General features: G+C 33.5%; 5 protein-coding genes across 6 annotated transcripts; 1 reads left to right on the plus strand and 4 right to left on the minus strand.

The window, feature by feature from the left end:
• Positions 1 to 3,578: 3,578 nt before the first annotated feature.
• Positions 3,579 to 5,939, plus strand: LOC130644634 (uncharacterized). Of its 2 annotated transcripts, XM_057450314.1 has the most exons (6): positions 3,579 to 3,737; positions 4,241 to 4,281; positions 4,369 to 4,453; positions 4,561 to 4,631; positions 4,915 to 5,026; positions 5,271 to 5,939. In XM_057450314.1, the coding sequence occupies exons 1-5, from the start codon at positions 3,659 to 3,661 to the stop codon at positions 5,023 to 5,025; spliced, it is 387 nt and encodes a 128-aa protein (XP_057306297.1). In that variant the 5' UTR covers positions 3,579 to 3,658; the 3' UTR covers position 5,026; positions 5,271 to 5,939. The 2 variants fall into 2 exon arrangements, with proteins under 2 accessions (XP_057306297.1, XP_057306298.1); XM_057450315.1 differs by lacking the exon at positions 4,561 to 4,631 and having other exon boundaries at positions 3,583 to 3,737.
• A 1,192-nt stretch (positions 5,940 to 7,131) lies between these two features.
• Positions 7,132 to 8,702, minus strand: LOC130644629 (uncharacterized). The gene is made up of 5 exons (XM_057450308.1): positions 8,409 to 8,702; positions 8,201 to 8,341; positions 7,892 to 8,094; positions 7,531 to 7,714; positions 7,132 to 7,396 (listed from the first exon to the last, which is right to left on the minus strand). The coding sequence occupies exons 1-5, from the start codon at positions 8,685 to 8,687 to the stop codon at positions 7,175 to 7,177; spliced, it is 1,029 nt and encodes a 342-aa protein (XP_057306291.1). The 5' UTR covers positions 8,688 to 8,702; the 3' UTR covers positions 7,132 to 7,174.
• A 2,648-nt stretch (positions 8,703 to 11,350) lies between these two features.
• LOC130644630 (tryptophan--tRNA ligase, mitochondrial-like) lies at positions 11,351 to 13,709 on the minus strand. Its single transcript, XM_057450309.1, has 4 exons — positions 13,148 to 13,709; positions 12,813 to 12,893; positions 12,366 to 12,451; positions 11,351 to 11,986 (listed from the first exon to the last, which is right to left on the minus strand). Exons 1-4 carry the CDS (start codon positions 13,418 to 13,420, stop codon positions 11,413 to 11,415), a joined length of 1,014 nt encoding a protein of 337 aa, XP_057306292.1. The 5' UTR covers positions 13,421 to 13,709; the 3' UTR covers positions 11,351 to 11,412.
• Positions 13,710 to 13,847: 138 nt separating this feature from the next.
• LOC130644635 (putative peptidyl-tRNA hydrolase PTRHD1) lies at positions 13,848 to 14,793 on the minus strand. The gene is made up of 2 exons (XM_057450316.1): positions 14,449 to 14,793; positions 13,848 to 14,055 (listed from the first exon to the last, which is right to left on the minus strand). The coding sequence occupies exons 1-2, from the start codon at positions 14,641 to 14,643 to the stop codon at positions 13,885 to 13,887; spliced, it is 366 nt and encodes a 121-aa protein (XP_057306299.1). The 5' UTR covers positions 14,644 to 14,793; the 3' UTR covers positions 13,848 to 13,884.
• A 25-nt stretch (positions 14,794 to 14,818) lies between these two features.
• LOC130644628 (POU domain, class 5, transcription factor 1.3-like) lies at positions 14,819 to 18,532 on the minus strand. The gene has a single exon (XM_057450307.1). It carries the CDS (start codon positions 18,112 to 18,114, stop codon positions 16,858 to 16,860), a length of 1,257 nt encoding a protein of 418 aa, XP_057306290.1. The 5' UTR covers positions 18,115 to 18,532; the 3' UTR covers positions 14,819 to 16,857.
• Between the last annotated feature and the right edge of the window lie 2,824 nt (positions 18,533 to 21,356).

The following is a 21,356-nucleotide window of genomic DNA, read 5'->3' on the forward strand; positions in this document are numbered from 1 at the left end:
TTCAAATCTACCTCATAGCAAACTCCAAATTATAATCAACCAAAAAGCACAAAGTCAGTGTGGTCACAACTTACCTTCTTAAATAACAATTTTTTTGAGACCAAGTATAATTTTTTACCACCTTAACGATTCTGATTTCCTGATAGTAAGAAAAATTATACTGGGTCTAAAATAAATTGTCTGTGGTCAGAATACTGACCTTGTTTGTAATTGGTTAATTCTACTGTTTTTGCTTACATGGCCGATATCATGGAATCTTTCACTGTCTATAAGAATGGATGAATGATCTTAAGATTAAAAAACTATTAATGATAAAAAGATGGCTCTGAAAGCCACTCTTTTGGACACCCAGATGGATTAATATGTGATCTAAATCATCTCTACTGACCTTAAATAAAAAGTATATGTTTTTTAATCACTTATTGTTAATTTTTAGACATTTTACCATCCGATGTCCAAAATTTCTTTTGCTAATAATATGACCTATTTATCTGAGATCAATATTCCTTTTACAAAATATAGAAATCTTATATTGTTCTTAAGATACCTGTTTTAATGTCTACAATACAGTTGCAACATCTGGGTTTACAACATCCACCTGACTTAAAGAAGCAGGGATGGACAATTAGAAATAGGCAACGGTTTGTACGGAAAGGATTTTCAAATCTTACAGTCAGGGAAATCCTCTTAATTAAGCTGTATAGCTTATTGGAGATTTCTTAAATAAGCTGTATCATACAGCTTAATTAGGTGACATACATCAAAATTAGGAGGTGGAAATTTTTTTTCCCTGATTTCTCAAAAAAAGTAATTTTTAGCCAAATCACTGCTGCAGCTCTTTCATTGTCAGTTTGACCACTACATTATAAAAGAAGAAGGGTATTTCCAGCACCCCGGGTTCAAAAGATATGGAATAGAAACAATAGTTCATTGTAGTGATAGTCTATTTAAGCTGTACTTCATCCTAGTAAGGATGTCACGTCAAGTGATACATCCTATTTAAGCAGCCATTTTCAAAACTTCAAATTTAGCGGATCTCTGGGGTGCTACGAAAACACTTATCAGTACGGGATTACCCGATCGAGTGAGTGCGCAGCCACCCGTTCGAGACAGACTTACCTGAATTGGATGAGTATTTTTCTTGCCTAAAATTACTTTTGCCAAAAGTGCAATAAAATTTTTGTTTACATTAAGTCATAAACTTATTTTGCGCCGTTTCACCGATTTAAAAAAAAACACTGTGGCGTTTCAATGCTAGTGATGATTTCTTGAGTTGGATTGACTACATGGTGCATATTTTCAGTCTAGGTTGTTGAGACTTTGAAGCTCATTTTAGTTGTCTTAGACATGGGCTTGGAATTAGTTTAGTAAGAAGCCAGTATAACAAGATATATAGAGAAAAATGTGCATATTTTTTATCATATCTCACACAAAATAAATAAGAGAAATATTGATATCTTTAACATAGCTAGTTAGCTGTCTCTAGAGCTTAAGCTGACTTGATAGGCAAGAAATAAGTCTCTCACAAGCACCTTCGGTGTGTTATGTATTTAGCTAGCTAAACATTTACCGGCAGTGCCGACTCACTCGATCGAGTGGTTAACTCAATCAGGGGACACTCACCCGATCAGGAAAGATCCCGTACTGCTTATGTGTTGGAGATGTTTATATGCACGTAAATATTGGATTTATTCAGTTAGATATATGCTAAAATCCATTTTAATGTGTGTTTTCGACGATCAAAGTTTTGTACAACTTAACTAAGCTGTAAAATTAGACTAATTAGACTGCATCATACATCCAAATTTAAGCTGTAGCTACAGCTTAATTAATTCCCTGACTGTCTTATCGTTGATGTCATCAGCCTTACCATCTCTCCCTTTAATGTCAGTATGACGTTACGTGTGTGGGACTTCAATATGACTCGTACCAACATAAAAATGTTAAAAGAAATCGATACGCGATTTGGGATATTATCTGGATCTTGTTATCACGGAGAGGATGGTGGTGTTGTGGTGGGGACAAAAAGCCTAGCTAGCTAGTTAGCTCTAGGCGTAGCTAATGGCACATCACAGTTCTGGAAAGTACAGATATAAATCTACAGTATAAACAAACAAACAAACAAACAAACAAACAAACAAACGAAGAAATAAACAACATTTTGGAGACACATAGTTCGCTAGCGTCGCTGTTTTTAATGGCATATTATGGCAGCTGAATCCACCATTTACGTTAAAAATATGCAAATCACGTGACGGTTTTAATTATTTGGACGCTGTTGTTAAGAACAACGGCTTAAAATATTTCGTGAGAATTTAAACGATTTCGTGCTAATATTACATACGTTTTTTGTATCCGCAGCTAGTTTTTGTTTTTTCTGTGTTAGCTGAATCCCCTTTATCTTTTCCCTTTTTCCTGCACTGCTAAGCTTGTTTCTCATAATGGACAAGGGACCATATTTTACTTAGGGTACCATTATTTTGATAAACCATAATTAGTTATAGCTCTTAAATACTTATAAGGAATATATATAAACTAATAATTTATTTGCTACACTTAAATTTAAATTTAAGTTTAATTAGTTATTCATTTTTTTGTATATATATAGCTATATTCTTTTATTTAATTTTGTTTAATTTTTGTTTATCTTATTTCATTTATTAATTTTTTGTTTGTTTTTCTTGTGTTTTTTTGTTTGTTTTGTCTTTGTCTTCTAATTTATTTCTACCACGTATATATATATATGTCTATCTTATTTTTTTGTTGTTGACAGGGGGGCTAGCTCTTGATTAGATTTATCTATTTGACTAGCTCTCCTGTTAGGTTAGATTATTGCATTATTTATACTCTAGACAATTTATTTTTTTAAAAAGTTTATTTTTTGTAATCTAACTTAACAAATAAATGTATTTACTACTTTACTACTTACTACTACTCTAGCTACTACCACATAATCACATTAGTCACATGTCTGGTTCTTAAAAACCTTAAAAATCTTGAAATCGAATTGGATGAGAAAAAAACGTTGAAATAGGAATATTTTCAAAATCATTTCTACCTATAGTTAGCTAGCTAGCATTTATTTAATTTGAAGGTAGCTAGTATACTAATCCTTGTTACAGTAACACAGCGTAATTAAAGTTTTCCCTGACTGTTTTTGCTGCATCCCTCACTCTTAACCCTTTCTCTTCTAGTTCTTTCTTTCACTTCTCCAACTATTTAACTACTTTTTCTAATTGATTCAGCTATGAGAACTAAATCACCTGCATATAATAATTCTTATTGACACCCGCTTCTGAACTCAAGAACTAAGTAAACAGCACTAATGCAAAATTCATCACTAATCTTTAATCCTGGCACAACTTTTAGCATTGCCATACATGGACTGAGGCCCTATTGACTATCCACTTACCTAATATTTTTATGGCACACCAAATAACTTTAAGTGGCACCCTATTAAAAGCTTTCTTCAAATCTACAAAAAAAATAGAGAAGAACTAATCCTGAGTAATAACATATATGGAATGTTGTACTATGTTCTCATCATGGTCCTTGTTAAATATTGAAATTATTCTCTCTGAATTTTTATTTATTTTCCACTTCAAGCTGCTGAAATAATTTAATTTTTTTAATATATATATACAGTGAAAAATTTAGGATGGCAGCTGCAAGGTTTTTACTACAAATAGAAAAGAGATTACCTCAAAAGTTGATTCCGATGTGGAATCACCCTGCTGGTAAGGAGCTTGTTATTTTATTGTTGTGTGTACATTTAATAGTCATAGTATCTTATTTCCTGTAATACTCATCATATTAAAAACACCCTAAAACCAGCTGGTGTTTAACAATTGGTGGCTTAACTAGTTGAAAGGGCCACTAAGTCAGAAGAACATTGCTGGTCAAAAACATGTATAGCATCATGTACTATTGATGTATAGTTATAAAAATATTGGTGTTTAAAGGTATTTTGATGACATCAATCTATCTGTTTTAAAATGGAACGGATGGACAACTTTAGGAAATTGGTCCATTTCAAGTGGCCCCTAAGCATGTTGGCCACACATAAAATCTCCTAAATGATGTGAAAAATAGACCAAGATATTGATTCCTTATAAAGTCTCCTAAAATTGTTCATGCTAACAGCCATTTTTCAATAGTAACTTTTTGTTGTTACATTTTGAAACTATAATTCTGCTGCGAATATAAAATTATATTTATTTAGTTTAATATTTATGTTTAGGTTTAAAGACTATTCACTTTTGGGCACCAGCCTTTAAATGGGTAATGTTTTTGTTGTTTGTAATTATAGCAATGTAGGGTTTATAATTATATGAATGACATAATAATTTTATAATTTTTTTAATTAAGGGATTAGTTATTGCTGGTATCTCTGATACATATAGACCGCCAGAAAAATTGAGTTTTTCACAATCCTCAGCCCTTGGTGCTACAGGTAACATTTTTTATTTTGTGTGAAAAAATAATAGTTATAATAAAAAAAAGTTTTTTGACCTTAAGAATTTAAAAATTTAGTGTGATTTTAATTTATTGTCATTTTAGGAATGATTTTTTTTCTTTATAAAGTCACGGTTTTTGTAATTTATTGTCATGGTTGTCCAGTGCTTCACCAGGTAGAGTATTTGACAGTATAAAAGATATAGGGGCGAATGATGTACAATGGGTTTTAATAGGCTTAATCTCACTTACGAATTCAGGTTCTTTGTGCTACAATATCATACTTTACCTAAATTTTTTAAAAAAATTAAATAAACAAAAAATGTAAGGCATAAACATAAAAAGAGCAGTAAAATTTTGTACAACATTTGATCATGAAGTGCAGCTTAATCGCCGCTGTTCCCATGTTAAAAGTACACAAATGTATTTTTTCTTTTAATTTTTTTTTTCGTTATTTAGGAATGTTATGGTCTCGATATTCAACAGTTATTACTCCTAAAAATTGGAATCTGTTTAGTGTTAATGTTTTTTTGGCAGGTGTCGGTATCATGCAATGCTCGCGAATTTTAATGTAAGTTGTTGTTGTTGTTGTTGTTGTTGTTGTTGTTGTGTGTGTGTTTTAGGTAAAGTTATCATGTGTGCACAATGTTTTTTGGACATACTAGTCAATATTTAAAAAACATTTTCTTGCAGAAATATTTTTTAGTGTTTTTCAAAATTTTTAGTAGGGTTGTTTACTTTTCTTTATTTATATTCATTTTAGCGTTTATTACTTGACGTGATAGTTGACATTCACAACCATTTTTTTTCTTTAGGTGGAGAAAAGATCTGGAAAAAGAAGGAAAACCGGTTCCTCCGCTATTCTGATAAATTGATTACAATGCGTTCATATTGCGGAGCAGGGTGACGCAGCTAAAAAAAAGCGATTTCTTAAATATCGAATTTATATACATCTCTCTAGTTATTATGGGGAATTACATTAAGTGTTTTTAAAAATATTTATTCTTTCGTTTTTTTTAGGGTTTTTTTGCTACAAAATAGAAAACTACTTTTGATAACGATTTCGTGAAAATTAAGTTTAAAGAAAATAGCGAACTCCAAAAATCAGTTCTGTTTTAAATAATGCGATAGCTTATCCTTTTAGTGGTGAAAATTTTTTATGCAACTTTTCAATTTCAGTTTCAGCGGCCTTGGAAATAGGGGACAAGTACTGTGTTGGCTATTCGTATGATACCATTGAAAAGCATTAATTTTCGCTAGAAAACATTTTTGGTTTTCCTACCCAATATTGAGAAAATCAAAATTTACAAGGAATTGTGTTGATATTATTACAACCTTCGCGAAAATTAAATAGACGCGAAAATTAAGTAGACGCGAAAATTACTAGTACCAAAGCTTGAAAATCTTTTTTGGTCAATTACTATTTTTTTATAACCACAGACAGTGTATATATATAAGTTGAAATACAAAGAAATTTGACGCTTCACCTTTGTTTTTTTTTAATTCGTGCTGGATCAAGAATGTTGTTGGTATAAAAGTTCAAATATAAGACCGACTAGTTAGCCTTTATGATAGAGCGTTCGTTCCCATTGCAGGAGGTCTTGGGTCTAAACCCCAGCCGAGTCACGCCAGATACTAAAAGTGTAAATCTATCCTTTCTGCAAGGCCGGGGCAAATCGAGGCAACTTTTTGAGCAACATTACCCGTCAACATTTGTTGATAAACATGTTGACTCGATTTGTTATGAGTATCAACATGTTGACGAAAATAAAAAAACCTCTAAAAATGTTGATCAACACTTTTCAGTATTTTCGAATCATTTAATTTTAAATTCGAATGTTCTATCACGAATTCGAATGTTTTTGTTAGAGTGTATACAAGACTTAAGGCCGGTTTCCACTCATTCGCTTTGACCAAGCGAATAGGATCAAATCACAGAGATTACAACACCAAAATTCTACGGTGTGGTATAAGGCTCGATCAACTGTAAAATATGAATGAATGAGTTGTAATCCACCTCATTATTATAGCATAGAGTCCTTCCTCTCCCCTTCTTTGAATCCATTTTCTGGTAGGGCGTCGCTTTTTTCATCGTTAACTATTACCAGTGCCAGCAATAAACATGATGCAAATTCCTTCTCCGCCATTTCGCAATAAGAGCAAAATGAATGGCCACATTTCAGTAGAATGTAGTTGCTCAAAATGTTGACGAGAATGTTGATCGATTTGCACCGGGCTTTAGCGCTCAGTATGAGTATAGGATTTTCATCTTAGGCGGTTGTCTAGTTTAGCGATTCCTGTGCTTGCACGCCTTTTCGTAGCTCAAACGCACTAGGACCCTCATTAACAGCAGTAACAAAAGGAACTTTAGCTATCCTGGGTAAGCAATTTCAATAATAACGGTAACGATAAAATTTGGTAATTATTGTGAAGCATAGTTGAAGAAAGGCTTTTGTTTATAGGAGCAAAAATAAAACGTCTAAAATGTTTCTGTATGCTGTTGTTTTCCTGTGAACAGAGTACATTAAACCTTTTTTAAGGAGCACCTCAGAACTGACAGTTATTTGCTATAAGCGCAGCAGATAACAGTTTAAACCTTTAAAAGTGCCCTTTTTTGTCCCATCTAGTGTCCGCTTTAGTGTTTTATCTATTGTGACAGAGATAAAAAGGAAGATATGTAATAAGCAATTTATTTGCATTGACGATATTTACAATTTGTTTACAATTCATCTTTTTGGAATCGTAGGTTTTTCTCATTGACGATCATTTTGCTTGTAGTTTTACCATTGGCTGTTTGCGTGGTGTTGTATACCTCTGAGCCAACGGAAAATCGACCAGCGTATGTTCCAATTAATTGATACACAGTGATTGTAGATTGAGGAGGGATTGTCACCTTTATTGTAATAGTAGTTTTAACCTCGTAAGTTTGGGAGGATGCCGTCTAGAATTTCAAAAAAATTAAACTTAAAATTTTAAAAACTTTAAAGAATACCACGGCTAACTAAGCGTTCCAACTTTACTTCTATTTCCAAAGAATACCGCGGGTCAATTACAGAATACCGCGGGCTAACTTACCGTCCATGTATCGCTAATTGATGACGATGCACTAGCCGAGAATGCTTTGAAAGCTCCGCCTACTTCTGCAGTAGTGGTCGATGTAACTGTATGTGTAGAAGATGTTGTTTGAGATATTCCAATTTCAACTTTTTTTTCGTAATGCTGATCTACAGTGGAAGTGCTGCTTTGTTGAAATATTTGACTAAAATAAAAATCATTAACGCTTCGGTATAAACGGTCTTGTTAAAGATTTACCCACTCCAACAACCTCGTCCAAAGGACTTGCAAGATGTTTCCCGAAATAACTACCGTGCACGAGGTTTCCAACATTTTACTGACCTATGAACTTTGATGATTTTAGAATATATAAACAACTTACACTTGCTGGTCGCTAGGATCCGGGGCAAAGATGCGCCATTTGTAGTATTGATCCGTAGTACCAATGGTTGCATAGTAATTTCCAGGTGTATTCTTGCCATCCTGCCAATGATGGACCATTACCTTGTCAGAGAATCGGCGCGGTGTAAATCTGCACGATTCTAAGTCCTCTGCTTCACATTCGATAGTCCATTGACTTGATTCCTATGACATTATTAAACGCTTGTATGCCTCTTTTCGCCTGCTTGCATTATACAATATTGCATAGTGGAAAAGAGAAACACCACCTGGGTTTCTACGAAAAATATACCTCTCCATCCGGGTAATTTACTTGAACAAGTTTCACTGTTTGACGACCTTCATCGTAAGGATACCCAGCACAAAGATATCTACTATTGTACACCTCGCATGCAGATTCCATACATACGTAGTTTTCACCGCACAGCCGAATCTAAATAAAAATGCGTTCATTTGTGATGACCCGCGCGTCATATTTAAAAATGCTAAAATCACCCTACCTTGTACGTCAAGGTACAATCGTAGTGTACTTCCTCTTCAGGATGCGAAGGGAGATCTTCATAGTAACCCCATGTAGTGCCATCGTGTTGATTGCTGACATGCACCCAATCAGCACGCGTACGAAGAGATTCTATGTGAATATATCGATTTTTGAGTCTTTCATGAACGTTTATCCATGCAAATACTTGGGATATCGCCACTGAAACTAAAACAAACTGCTCCAAGATATGCATAATGTGAGTGATGACAGAAACAATTTCGGTCTCTATGATGTCCATATCAACTTATATACTTACGTGATCATTATGTTTAATTATCCATGGCATACTCGATGCTGTATACAACCTCGGTCCCAGGGCTTTTTTCTCTTGTCGGCGCTACCCTTATTCTCGCCGTTCGATATGCAAAAAGAGACAACATGTCCTGGGATCGAGGTTGTGATGTATACACTTAGCGCTGTATTAACTAAAATGTTCATTATTTTTAATCTCAAATGTGTGATTTAAAGACGTAACATTGAACGGAATTACTAACTGTGAAAGTCCAGGGAAAAGAAATGAAAAATCTTGAACGAAGCCGCTTTGATAAATATTCAATTTTTTATTTTTTATATATTTTTTTATTTTTTAGGTTACTTTTTCTTTTTCTTCTCTTCTTCTTTCTGCTTTTTTTCCTTCTCAAACTTTTTAATTTCCACCAATTTCTGGTATAAATAAACCGTTTAGGGCGATTCTAAGAAAATGTTGGGTTGAGTATGTTGCGGAAATAATAAATGAAAAGCACGATCAGATTCCTCCGCCTAGTCGACAACACTTGATTAACTGGGTGGAGAAAGCTTACAACGTCATTTTATCCGACACGGAAATGGTGCCTTTTACGCCAGCTGCATGGAGAATGTATGCACACATCTCCAAAATGATGACAACAAAGAAAAAGAAGACCCTTTCATTTTGTAATCTTTTTTTATAGTTAAAGTTGAAATTTCCTATGCGGGAAAGATGATAAAAAAGAAACTTAATAATGTGTCCATTTTATTTCCTCTCTGATAGGAGAAATGTCAACCCGCACACCTGAAAAATAAATATTGAGTTTTCAAAATCAACCTATAAAATCCATTTTGTAGCGTGCGATGGCAGCCCTCGAAATAATTTTTGGACAGTCGTCAGACAAAACGTCCGATAGATTTCCGTATTGGTCGGACACTTTTAGATCTCAGAAATTATTGAATAGTCCTGGTCCTTTTAATCCACGAGCAAGCCTATTCATAGCCAACCTGACCATCCTAGCTAATTCACCGACTCCTGACTTAGTTAAAAGAACTACGTAGACATAAATCTCTTTTGCCTGGCCCCTTCGTCGTTGGTAACCAGGTCTTACACAAGAAATCCAGCCATGCGGTTCTTAACTAATGCGGAGGTAAACGCCGACGGAGCACGGATGAAGCAAGTCTGCAAAACTGCACTTACAGGCGGAATAGACATTTATCATGGATTTAATTGTAGATAATTTCTTCATTTGACAAAATAATTGGAAACCATAGCAGGTCCGAATTTAATGGATTTTTTCTTTATTCCTGTAAAACCGAAACCCACGGGCGGTATAAATTTTTTTCTGTAAAAATTTTGTTAAAGTGTAGCTGAACTTTTTGAATGAATTTTGAAATTTTATTTAAGCCACGTGGATAAATTTTTTTTTATTAATTTGAAAACAAAGCATATTTTTGCCTATTTGCTTGTGAAAAATAAACAATAAATATAAAAATGACAGTATAGTCATGCATACTATTTCGGACATGTAGAAAAGGAAGTTAAGATTGAGAGAGTCGCTATACTAGTAGACGCTCGATCATCGTGTTTGGGGTTCACGATTGAAAACGTCCCCCACTTTTCTACCGCAAAATGAATGCGCAACAAAAATAACCTCGGAGCCCGTATCGCAGGCGTAACACTGTTTGCACGTGCGTTTTACATCGCACGCGTTACTTGATTTACACGTGCGAATCATCGCACACCTACTCAAATATTCCTGAAAAAGACTGAGAGCCTGTCTCGTGACAGCAAAAACATTCTACACTTCAGAGGGCATCCTCTCACATTTAGGAGTAGGAGCAACAAGGTTTCCAATGTTATGTTCGTCTACGTCTTGAAAAGTCGGAACTAGCTCATCATTCGCTGTTCTTTCCGGCTCGAATTGAAATCCTAGAACCTGCGAATTATTTTCATTCATTGCTATCTTCATGAAGAACTTTTTTAAACAAAGGAAAAAAATTATAAATAAACATTTAGTCGTTCGATGCGCAAGTCGGGGGGGGGGGGGTTCGCCTAATAAGAAGCCAGGTAACTACGTCACAAGCAAAAATGTGCTGAATAATGAATTGACCCAGTCCTTTTGCCGCGTTCAAAAGTTCGTGAAGATGGTAGGCTAGTGCAGCATGATCAAAACAAACAAACGATGGTGCTAAGTATTGCTAAGTATTGGTGCTAAGTATTGGATAAATCTTTGTTGTTTAAGAGTGCAATCTTCGTTATTTTTGATACTTAATAAAACAAAAGAAAAGATATTGTTTTTTAATCGGACAGTACCTTTAACCACCCACTTTTCCCCAGTTTTTTTTTATTTACTTCTTCATCTATGATATATGTGCTCTGGTGACCAAAGCGCTGATGCAATGCAGGAGCGCAAAATTATGTTTAAAGAGATTTAAGCTACGTTTTTTAATGCGACAAGCATCTCAGAAATTAACCAAACATCATGACATAGCAAATACCGTACTAATCATAATGCCAGTCAGGTTCATTAAACCTCCCTGAAGAAGCTATACACAAATAATGCATTTACTCAAGAGTAATGTTGTAGCTAAAGTGAACACCTCAATTTAAATAATTTTACAAATTGGGGTGAAGTCAAAAAAAAAACGATAAAAAAGAAAAGCAAAACACACTAAAAATGATGTAAATTTTTTGATAAATTATTAAAAAGCTATTTCTTATTGATAAATACGAGCTACCTCAGACCGATGTTGCGGTAAACTTCGTCCATTGTTACCCTAGCAACAGTGTTTGCTTCAATCGAACCAGTTTTTAATATTTCTTCCAAATATGGCCTCTCATTTTGAAGTTTTTCAAATTCGCTCTGGATTGGTTTTATAGTGTCTATAACTAAGTCGGTAACGTCATTTTTTAAATCTCGAGTAAAATATTGAATGTTTTGGTATTTCCTCACAACATTTTCCACAGTCATTCCACTTAATGCGCAATAAATGTCTACTAAATTGCGTACGCCTGGTCTGTCGGATAGATCTTCACTAATATACGGTTCCGAATCAGTTACGGCTTTTTTCAGTTTTTCCGACACAATATTCGGATTATCGGTTAACTCGATCCTCGACGACACGCTTTGATGAGACTTGCTCATTTTTTCAAGCGGATTTTTCAGACTCATGACACGAGACGATTGCGTGAGTATAGCTTTCGGGTGAGGAAACGTATACGTGTATTTTTTGTTGAAGTTGTCACATAAATCTCTCGCAAGTTCGATATGCTGGAGCTGGTCTTCACCGACTGGAACATGGGTTGACCTGCAGAACAAAAATGGTAAACAAGACACACATTTATATTTGCATGCAGATGTTTTAATAAAGATGCGTTTTAAGCAAGAAACCTTTCTAGTATGTATAAAATTATAAATTTAAATAAAATTAAGGAATGTCGAAATTTTATACCATGTCAAATATTTATGTTTTTATATTTATTCTGGTTGAAACAAACATACACGACGCTAAATGTTATATTTATATACACAGACAAAACATTTTCGCGAGAATTAAATTTTGCGGATTAGTTTGAAAAAAGTTGATGATAAAATTGAGTTAACATTGAGTTTGGGTTAGGGTTAGCTCTCAACTCGTAAAGCTTACTAAATAATAAGCAAATAAATAAAAAAGTCACCAAACTTACTTATACAATAAGATATCAGCAGCCATAAGTACAGGATACGAAAACAAACCAAGGTTGTTGCGATCTCGATCTTTACTTTTTTTGCTCTAAAATAAACTACTGTATTGTAGAAATTTCAGTACCAAAACAACCTGTTTGACAAAATGACTAAAAAACTATATGAAGTAATTTCTTTTGAAGTTTTCTACACACTGCAATCAAAAGCAATAGTTTTTATAAATAATTGAAACTATTTAATTGTGTATAAGCTAAGAGGTTATTAGTCATTTCTTTATGGAAAAAAGAGGTTTGACTAATTTCAGTAAAAGCTGTAATATTAACATTCTCTAACTAAATTATATAGTACCTAAAGCAGACCTTACATTAAGCAATTATTATTCTGAATAATATTAAGCTGCAATATTATCCATCAGAGTTTTGCACATCCTGTAACTATGACTACCATACCTTCCACTGGTGCATGCGCTTCAACTGTCCCATTGGAGTAAGACATGATAAAAACCAGGCCAAATCGGTGTGATAAGGAACCTATAAAAAATGAGAATATTATTATCCAAACACACTTTTTGGCTGTGAAATTGCCACACCACATTGTTATGTTGTTTGCAGTTAGCCTTAAGAAGCACGGGGAAATGAGAAATCATTTTTATTTCAGTTTATAATACTGACTCTATGCATGAGGATAATTAAAATATTTTATTGACTGTGTTGCGATAATCAACTGTGATACTCAGGATTACCACGCTAACACACAAACACAAGGCATACAGTAATGACATTACCTGCGATTGCTGGAAAATTAAACTTTTTTTCGGATCAATTCCACATGCTAACAGCGAAGCTACCATATTGAATATGTTATCTTTCATTGTTTTTGAATCTTGAACAGTTGTACAGGAGTGCAAATCCACCACACAAAACATCACAAGGTTCTTCTGACTGCTACTGGTCATTTTGGTTTGAATGTTAACCCAGTGTTTAATAGCACCAAGATAATTTCCAAGATGTGGAACACCAGTTGGCTGAATGCCAGAAAAAACTCGATATGTAGACATTGGAGAACAAAATTATATTTATGCTTACAAAATCTATTAAAATGTTAAAATTAATAATAATTTTTTTAACTACAATTATCAGGGAGTAAACCATTTGAACTTTAAACAAAAAAACGAAAATAGAACAGCATTTGATTGCCTTCCCTGAAATGGCAGTTTGAAACCTCCACAAAATGTAGAAATCAAAAAATCATATTGGTGTGTGATTGATATAGTAATTATCATATAAAGTCAAGACCAAATCTTAATGTGCAGCTACTTTTCAAAAGATTTATATATTTATAGATTTATATACCTTTTAACTGCTTAGAAGGATCATTCCATAAAACGCAGCCTAACATTATTAAATAAACAAAGGCTTGATGTAATAAATATCTGTCATTCAAACCACCTTTGAGCTGACCCAACGCATTAAAATATAACTGAATTAAATTAAACAAAATACCAATATTTCCCAATAAAATTTATTTAAATAATTTAAATTTTTTCACGTATTTATGTACATCGTCCTTGAGATATGGCTTAATTGCCAGGCATGTTGGGTAATTTTCCGGTTGTTCTATCCATAATTTAAAAGCAATGTTATTTTCTTCAAGTTTTTTGGCAAGATTTTCAATTTGCTCTTGGCCGCTTGCCTAAAAAGAGGTGGTAAATTATAGTTTGGATCTATAAAAATATTGACAATAAATAAATACTTAAATAGCTATCGTTTTTTAATTATTATGTTAATGTAACTCTACTTCCATGTCAGTCTTGAACAAACCAGTGCATAACATTTCACGGTAAAGTTAGGATGTTTCTAAGAACTAGCATACACAATGACCTTAAATAAAATCTAACACATTCAATATTATTTCAGACAAACTGAAGACTGATGCATAGTGATAGAGTGTGAGGCAAGGGAAATATAATATTATTGTAAATTACATAATAAAAAAAATTAAAAAATTGTTTTAAAACTCACAGTGATGTAACAATGTATTGAGTAACATTGACAAAGTATACGTATTTAAAAGAAAATCATATACCTCAAGAACAACTTTATGCATGTTATCGAGATCAGCTAAATACATTTGAGTTTGTTCATCGTTGTATGTCATATGTACAATTGCTGTGCATGCATGACAGGCCTGTGTAATAACTGCACCAAATGGCCATTTTAAAGAATCCAATAAATCTCTTCGAACTACAACATATTGCACAAGTTTTAATTGTGATGACATTATTACTAAAACAATTCCAGTTCAAAACAAAAAGATGTTGTTAAACTTCTATAGTCTGAAAACAACAATAAAAAAACAAACTGAAAAAAATTAAATAAACAAATCAATAAAAAAACATCTGGTAGGTTTTGCTAAACAAATGTGACAAAACACTCATAAAAGAAAATACAGAAAATGAGTAGTGAAGCACTGTGTTTTGTGTCAAATACTGAAACTTGAAAAACTAGAATATTTACAGCAAAAAAGCTACACAATTGTCAGGGAACAAAAACTGTTACCAACAAAAAAACTTTACAGGCTTTCTCAGAAAGATTTAGGCACCCACGCAGCAAGAAGCACAGTCTACATTGTGCAATGCATAACCAATGTTAAATTAAATTTTAAAATGTCAATTTTTAGAGAAATGTGTATTTTATAGAATTAAAAAGGTTTTACTAAAACATGTGATTTTCTGTTTTTACAATGCAAAATTTAAGAATGCAAGATCTTAGTGCAGTAACATGTTCAGTAGGAAAGTAAATGTGGGGGTGAGGGGCGATATTTTGATTTTGAAAAATGTTTTTACATTTTTAAAAACATAGTATACTGTAATTCAGAGTTTCATACTTAGAGCATTTAATATTTTTGAACCTGTTCTTGCCTTTTTTACAACTATGATTATACAATGCATATATTGAATGCAATGAGGCAACCTTTATTTGAAAATTTGTGCAACATCAACTGCTGCGTTTAGGTAATTGACAGTGATACATCAAAAATTTGCTTACATAAAATTCTCGTAATATGCCATAGACTACATAAATATACTCAATAATTTGAGTCACTGTCACTGCAGTATAATAATGGCTTAAATTTAATAGAATAAAAGTAATAGTAAAAATAAATCGCATTCTAAAAAGAAATAAAAACTTATTTTATAAATATAAATAAGTTGAAAAATGTCACTATATGTGATAAAGTATTTTAAAAGTAACAACTTTCTTCGACTAATAAAAGCAATTAAAATGGTAGACTGATAAAATATTGTGAATAATAAAAAATATTCCATAACACATAAAGTTATTCCCACTTGGAAGAATTTTTCGCGAAAATTGTCTAAAAAAACATTTTGTGGCAAAAATTCCAATATATACCTTCACCAATTTTAGGCATTCTATTTGGAAATTCAAAAATTAAATAAACACCAATGCAGTTAAAAAAACCCAGATTTTTATTGAACCAAAAAAAACATTTTTAAATGATTTTAACTGTTTGTACACAAAAATCAACAAAGGTGAAAAGAATAATTACATTACAAAAAAGTACCATTGATAAAGTAAGAAAAAAATCAAAGTTACCCACCCCCACCTCAAGATAGGGAAGGGTGAATTCTGAGATTTACCCTTTAACCTGAGACTTAACCTAGATTAATCTACTACCCCAGAAAAAAATGCAATGTGTAGGAAATGGTTAGGAAAAACTATATATTTAAAAAAAAGTTTTTTTGTTTGAAATCGAAACAACCTTAACTTTAACATTCTGGACTCAATGCTTATTCAAATTTTTTTTGCATAAAAACTTTTACCTGGAAAATTACACTGTAGGTCTATTGTGTAAAAATTAATATCCACAAAATTAGTATGAAAAAGGTATTATGACGGTTACTAATATCTTATCAGAATTCATTATCAGAATTTCTGATCTTTAGGCCACTTGCAGGTTATTCAAGGTTTTCATTTTCAAGAGTCCTGTTTAGGATTTTCCTGTGATATCACAACATTATGCTTGGATAGAATGCTCTCTTGGTAAAAAAAAAAAAAAAAGATACAACTTCTGCAAACAGAAGACAGAATGCAAAAAAGGGTAAAAAACTCATTTTATTTGCAACAATTTCTTAAGCAACATTTTTAAGAAATAATGAATGACTTTATCATGTTTTTTTTTAAGCACAGGAAATACTACGTAAAACCATATGTAAGTGCCCAAACATTGTGTAACAACAGCAGTCAAAACTGAGCCCTTCTTTACTTATTTTTGTAGCAACTTGATATGGGTTGAAAATAACCATATTCCAGGATGATTCAGAACATTCAAACTCCTGGCATGAATAGGATTAAAAATGAAGAATTCAAGTAAATATTGGCAAAAATTTGTAGACTCAAATCTTTAGTTTAAACAAGTTTAATAAATTTATACATATATACACATAAACACTAGTTGTAAAGTAATATAATTCTAACTTTTCGTTGTTTCAAAAGAGTCAACCTGATAGTAAGGTTGTTGAGAATGAAGTTGGTCAATAACACTTTGTTCTTGTGGTACATGGTTAAAAGATATTGGATATGACAAAGATGGAGACACCATACTTGCCTCACTAGACTTTACAAAACCTGTACTTGCTAATAATCTTTTCTCCTTTTGTCTTCTGTTACAAAACCACACTCTGACAACTTCTTTTTCCAAATTTAATTGTGTTGCCATTTCTGTAATATCATGTCCTGATGGTTTTTGATGTTTGATGAAATACATCTCTAATGTTTCTTTTAAGGTTAAATCTATGGAGGTTCTTTTCTTTCTCTTTCTTGCTGGAAATAAGTTTCTACTAGTTGCATTTTCTGTTCCCAAAAAATTATTATCCATTTCCTCTAACCACTTTACAAGCAGTGGCCGAAGCTTGCACATGTTTTTAAAACTCAGCTGCAAAGCTTCAAAGCGACATATGGTGGTCTGACTGAAAATATTCCCATATAAACTACCAAGTCCTAAACCAACATCACTTTGGGTAAACCCAAGTTTAATACGTTTTCGTTTAAATTCTCTTGCAAATGCTTCAAGATCATCAGTAGTGATGGCCGCACTTTCATCAAAAGGTAAATTTTCTATTGCTGCTTCATCTGCTTGGTTTATACCAGAGTTGCATCCTGAAGATGATGACAATGAAAAATCAGTTTTGTATGTGTCGTTGTTATGCGAGCCATTATTTTTAGAGTCTTTATCTTTCTTAAAAACTGGAGGTGTGTCAGTAATGTGAGGCACATAAGTTTGTTGTTTACTTGAGTTTAGAACGTCAACTGTTACAATTTCATTTTGTCCTGAGCACTCCTGCTTTGTTTCACATATTATTGTATTTTGTGTATCATACGAAGTATTATTATTACTAGTTTGAACATTCTGAATGATTGGTGTTATGCTTCCATTAATAAAAGGATTCATACCCAAAGAGTTGAATGAGGGTTGCAGTTCATTAGAAACTACTGCCCATGTTATCCCACCATTCTGGTCTTGAACCAGACAACATTGTTGACTTTCTGGGGGATTAATAATGTTATAAGTAGGTGGATGAACATATTGGACATCTTTTTTAACAACCTGTTGTTGAATTTCTGGGTTAGGAATAATCTGAAAATGAATGAGAGGAGCATTAGTAGCTGGTGGAGCAACCTGCATGATATGAGAGGCATTCAGTAAACTTTGATTTACATTTGTCATCATTCCAAGGCATTCATTTCCATTCGTTCAACATAACATTGAAAAGAATAATTATTATTCACTCTAAAAGAATTTCCCTTATAAAAAACACATGGTAAACATTACCAACGGGTTAAGTTATAAACATTTGTTGCTAACACCTCACACATTGCTTCACATCGCTCCCCGCTACAAGCCTCTACCATTTTGATTTTGGCTCAGTCACTTCGCCGCTTTCATCCCTTATGCTAAATTCACAGTGGAAAAAATGTTTCGCGTCGCTGGAGCGGCATGGCAAATTTGGGTCGAATCCAACTTTGATCGTGGGAACGAGGGTAGGCGGTATTGCTTTTTTTAAGTTACACGTAATACTTTGTAGTTTGAAAACTACTGGTTGAATGCAACTAGGCAAAATATGTAATTGCGCAAATAAACAACTGTGCATTAGATTCTCGATATTGAATATTATATTCCCCTTACTATGACCAGGATTTTCCAATCCTGGTCACCTGGAGTCATGGGTTGCTGAGACCTCAACGCTTGTTCTAACCAATATACTATAACGGTTCGCTCCAAGGTGTTAATTAAATATATTTAAAAATCATATAGAGTCGAAAAAGCTTCAGGCGCAATAAGTTGTTTATTATCCTCGTCCCCAGGGGTTTGTTGCCTGATGTAAAAGCCGCTAGCGCTTAGATTTGTGTAAACATAAAAAAGACAAAAAAACCTGGGGACGAGGTTGGTTTTTATAGTCTTATTGCGGTTTAAATTAAGACCGTACACACTTTTCTCTAAGAATATCAAAATTCTAACCAGACTGGTCATTATTCTGATTTTTCTATTGTTTTAAACAATAGACCTATTATTTTTAACCCAAAATTCCAGCCTGATATTTTTATATAGCATATTTTTTATAAAAAAAGCGTGGAAGACATTACCGTCCATTTAATTTTCGCGTCAAATCAAAACCGCGTGGAAACCCGCCTTAAGGATATGGAGGAACTCTGGGATTTACCCACTGTCCGCCGATTAGTTTACAATACACTTTTCTGTCAATCTCTTTAACTTCTTTCGTGCTATTGAAAACACACAATAAAAAAACGAAATGCGAAAAATGTATTCGATACAAGTGGGAATGTAATCGGTGTATATGCGAATGTAATCGGTGCAGATGAATGTATTCGGGTGCATGTGAATGTATCCGGTGTAGATGCGACAGGAGACTACCCATTACGTTATATTATTTTACACATTTTCGTAATATATTTTATTCCCCATAAACAAAGCAGATGGCGCATGGCGATGATGAATTTTGATTGGAATTATTTTTGCATGATCGCCTCCCTGAGAGCAAAAAACTCTTAGTCTACATAGCCGAGCTGGAGTGCTTAATGAGCTATTTTTTGAAGAAGTTGTTGCAAAAGTTTTTGTGTTCCCATAAATTGCTTTATTCCTTTGGTGATGATATCGTCGGATTTGTCTTGCCCTGTGACAATTGCAGCTTATAAAATAGAAAAGAAAGAAATATTTAGATAAAAACAAATCTTTCATTCCGCAACTGATCGAACTTAGGATTTTACACACGTGTACACTCTTTCTGTTTCCTTTTCTGCGGCTGATCGCGCATACGCACGCCCCGGCATTTAACCGACAATTTTCGTCCAAAACTAAAAGGGAACTACGTTTATTTGTTTTGATTTCATTTCACGTTTTTGCTTTTTTACGAGCCAATTCTCGTCCAAAGAGCTCTTTGAGATAAAAACCCTGAAAGTAGTAGTGATGACAAATAACCCACTATATCTGGTCGAAATTTTTCTTGACTTAATGTTGTGCTTGTAAATAGCTGTTTTTAATTTGACTTATCATCGTTTGTGGGCGCCTAGTTAGATTTGTGTTTAGCACAACTTGAGAAAACACATTTCACAGAACAGTGGAAGATCCTGAAAATAAAGTTAATTTGATGATGACTCCAATCAAAGCACTTATTTAAATTTTTAAAAAAGTTTTTAATGTTTAAACTGAAATTCAGTTACGTAGCCCAGTCTTTGTTTTGTATCTTAGGCGCTAGGTTTAGTTATAGATAGCTTTAAGTGAATGTCTCACTAAACGTAAAAATTTGAAGGTAGCTAGTGCACCGGCGCACTAGCTAGCTAACAATGTATCCATTATATTGCTGTTTTTTGTTTCAATCATGAGCTTATATTTTAATCATGAACTGAACAAGTGTGGCTACTGCAAAAATATGCTTCTGGAAAAAAGACTCCTAAAAAGTTGCCATCTATCTATCTCTAGCTCCCTAGACATGAGATACTTCTGTGAGAACTTGTCAATCCAGCCTAGAGCCTGAGTGTATAAGGTGGATTGACCCATCTGTGGCTCGCCACATGCTTCTTCTTCTTCTTCTTCTTCTTCTATGCCCTTTCGATTTGTAAAAACAGTGTTTTATTTATCTTAGGCGAGGCAAATGACTCTAAAGTCATTTGCTTCTGTAGACTAATCCCTTTATGTTAAAATGAACAGGTAGACGGGACGTTAGTCCGCCATTTTGGGCACGTTCGTCTCAGCACTATTAAAATAATCAGCTTGCATAATGGTAGACCACTCATAAAAATTTCTTGACATTATATGAAGCAAGGTAACTCTCCTGAGGTTGAGTTGATTCAATGGGTTGAATCGATTCATAATCAAATAACTTTAGTATTATGAATATTATGTAAGAGTACAATTTTTTGCGAAACGCAATAGATTTGAAACAAAATTTTACTTTTGCGGATAATAATACGGAGACTGCGTCTGTCCGTGACAGACAAAGTAGATGTTTCAAATGGTAATTGACAAATTAAACGTCGCGACATTAATAACACTAATTTAACGTCAATATCTTAATTTAAACTAATGAAGCCATTGCAATGCAGTTATGACTTTGAGGTCAAATAACTTGGAAACGGGATGGTGACGTCAGTTACTTTTACCGCGCGGGTAAGTAAGGCCCACCTGGAACCATATTAGGTAAGTTTTATCAAACCTTGATTCACGAATCCGTTTTAGAATGGACGTGTTGATGACGTCATCAAGAAACCTTCAAAGCACAAATATCTTCAACCGTTTGTCAAATGGTCACGATTCTATACATTTTCTTGATCAGAATTTAAAGCTCAACACGATACAGGCAATGGCTAAACAAATTTCTAAAAAACATTCTTTGGTTGATTGCTGACGTTAGCAAATTTTTAAAACTCATCAAAGCCGCGCGATCCTATATTTTA

The sequence above is a fragment of the Hydractinia symbiolongicarpus genome, chromosome 5, assembly GCF_029227915.1.
Source record: "Hydractinia symbiolongicarpus strain clone_291-10 chromosome 5, HSymV2.1, whole genome shotgun sequence".
NCBI lineage: Eukaryota > Metazoa > Cnidaria > Hydrozoa > Anthoathecata > Hydractiniidae > Hydractinia > Hydractinia symbiolongicarpus.

Coding starts and splice junctions, on each gene's coding strand:
- LOC130644634 (XM_057450314.1), top strand. CDS start 3,659: ATGGCAGCTGCAAGGTTTTTACTACAAATAGAAAAGAGATTACCTCAA. Junction 4,282..4,368: donor GGGCACCAGCCTTTAAATGG/GTAATGTTTTTG, acceptor TTTTTAATTAAG/GGATTAGTTATTGCTGGTAT. Junction 4,454..4,560: donor CTCAGCCCTTGGTGCTACAG/GTAACATTTTTT, acceptor TTGTCATTTTAG/GAATGATTTTTTTTCTTTAT.
- LOC130644629 (XM_057450308.1), bottom strand. CDS start 8,687: ATGGACATCATAGAGACCGAAATTGTTTCTGTCATCACTCACATTATG. Junction 8,095..8,200: donor TAAATTACCCGGATGGAGAG/GTATATTTTTCG, acceptor ATAATGTCATAG/GAATCAAGTCAATGGACTAT. Junction 7,715..7,891: donor GATCCTAGCGACCAGCAAGT/GTAAGTTGTTTA, acceptor TTTTTATTTTAG/TCAAATATTTCAACAAAGCA.
- LOC130644630 (XM_057450309.1), bottom strand. CDS start 13,420: ATGTCTACATATCGAGTTTTTTCTGGCATTCAGCCAACTGGTGTTCCA. Junction 12,894..13,147: donor TAATTTTCCAGCAATCGCAG/GTAATGTCATTA, acceptor CATTTTTTATAG/GTTCCTTATCACACCGATTT. Junction 11,987..12,365: donor GCTGATATCTTATTGTATAA/GTAAGTTTGGTG, acceptor TTTGTTCTGCAG/GTCAACCCATGTTCCAGTCG.
- LOC130644635 (XM_057450316.1), bottom strand. CDS start 14,643: ATGTCATCACAATTAAAACTTGTGCAATATGTTGTAGTTCGAAGAGAT. Junction 14,056..14,448: donor TGCATAAAGTTGTTCTTGAG/GTATATGATTTT, acceptor ACCTCTTTTTAG/GCAAGCGGCCAAGAGCAAAT.
- LOC130644628 (XM_057450307.1), bottom strand. CDS start 18,114: ATGATGACAAATGTAAATCAAAGTTTACTGAATGCCTCTCATATCATG.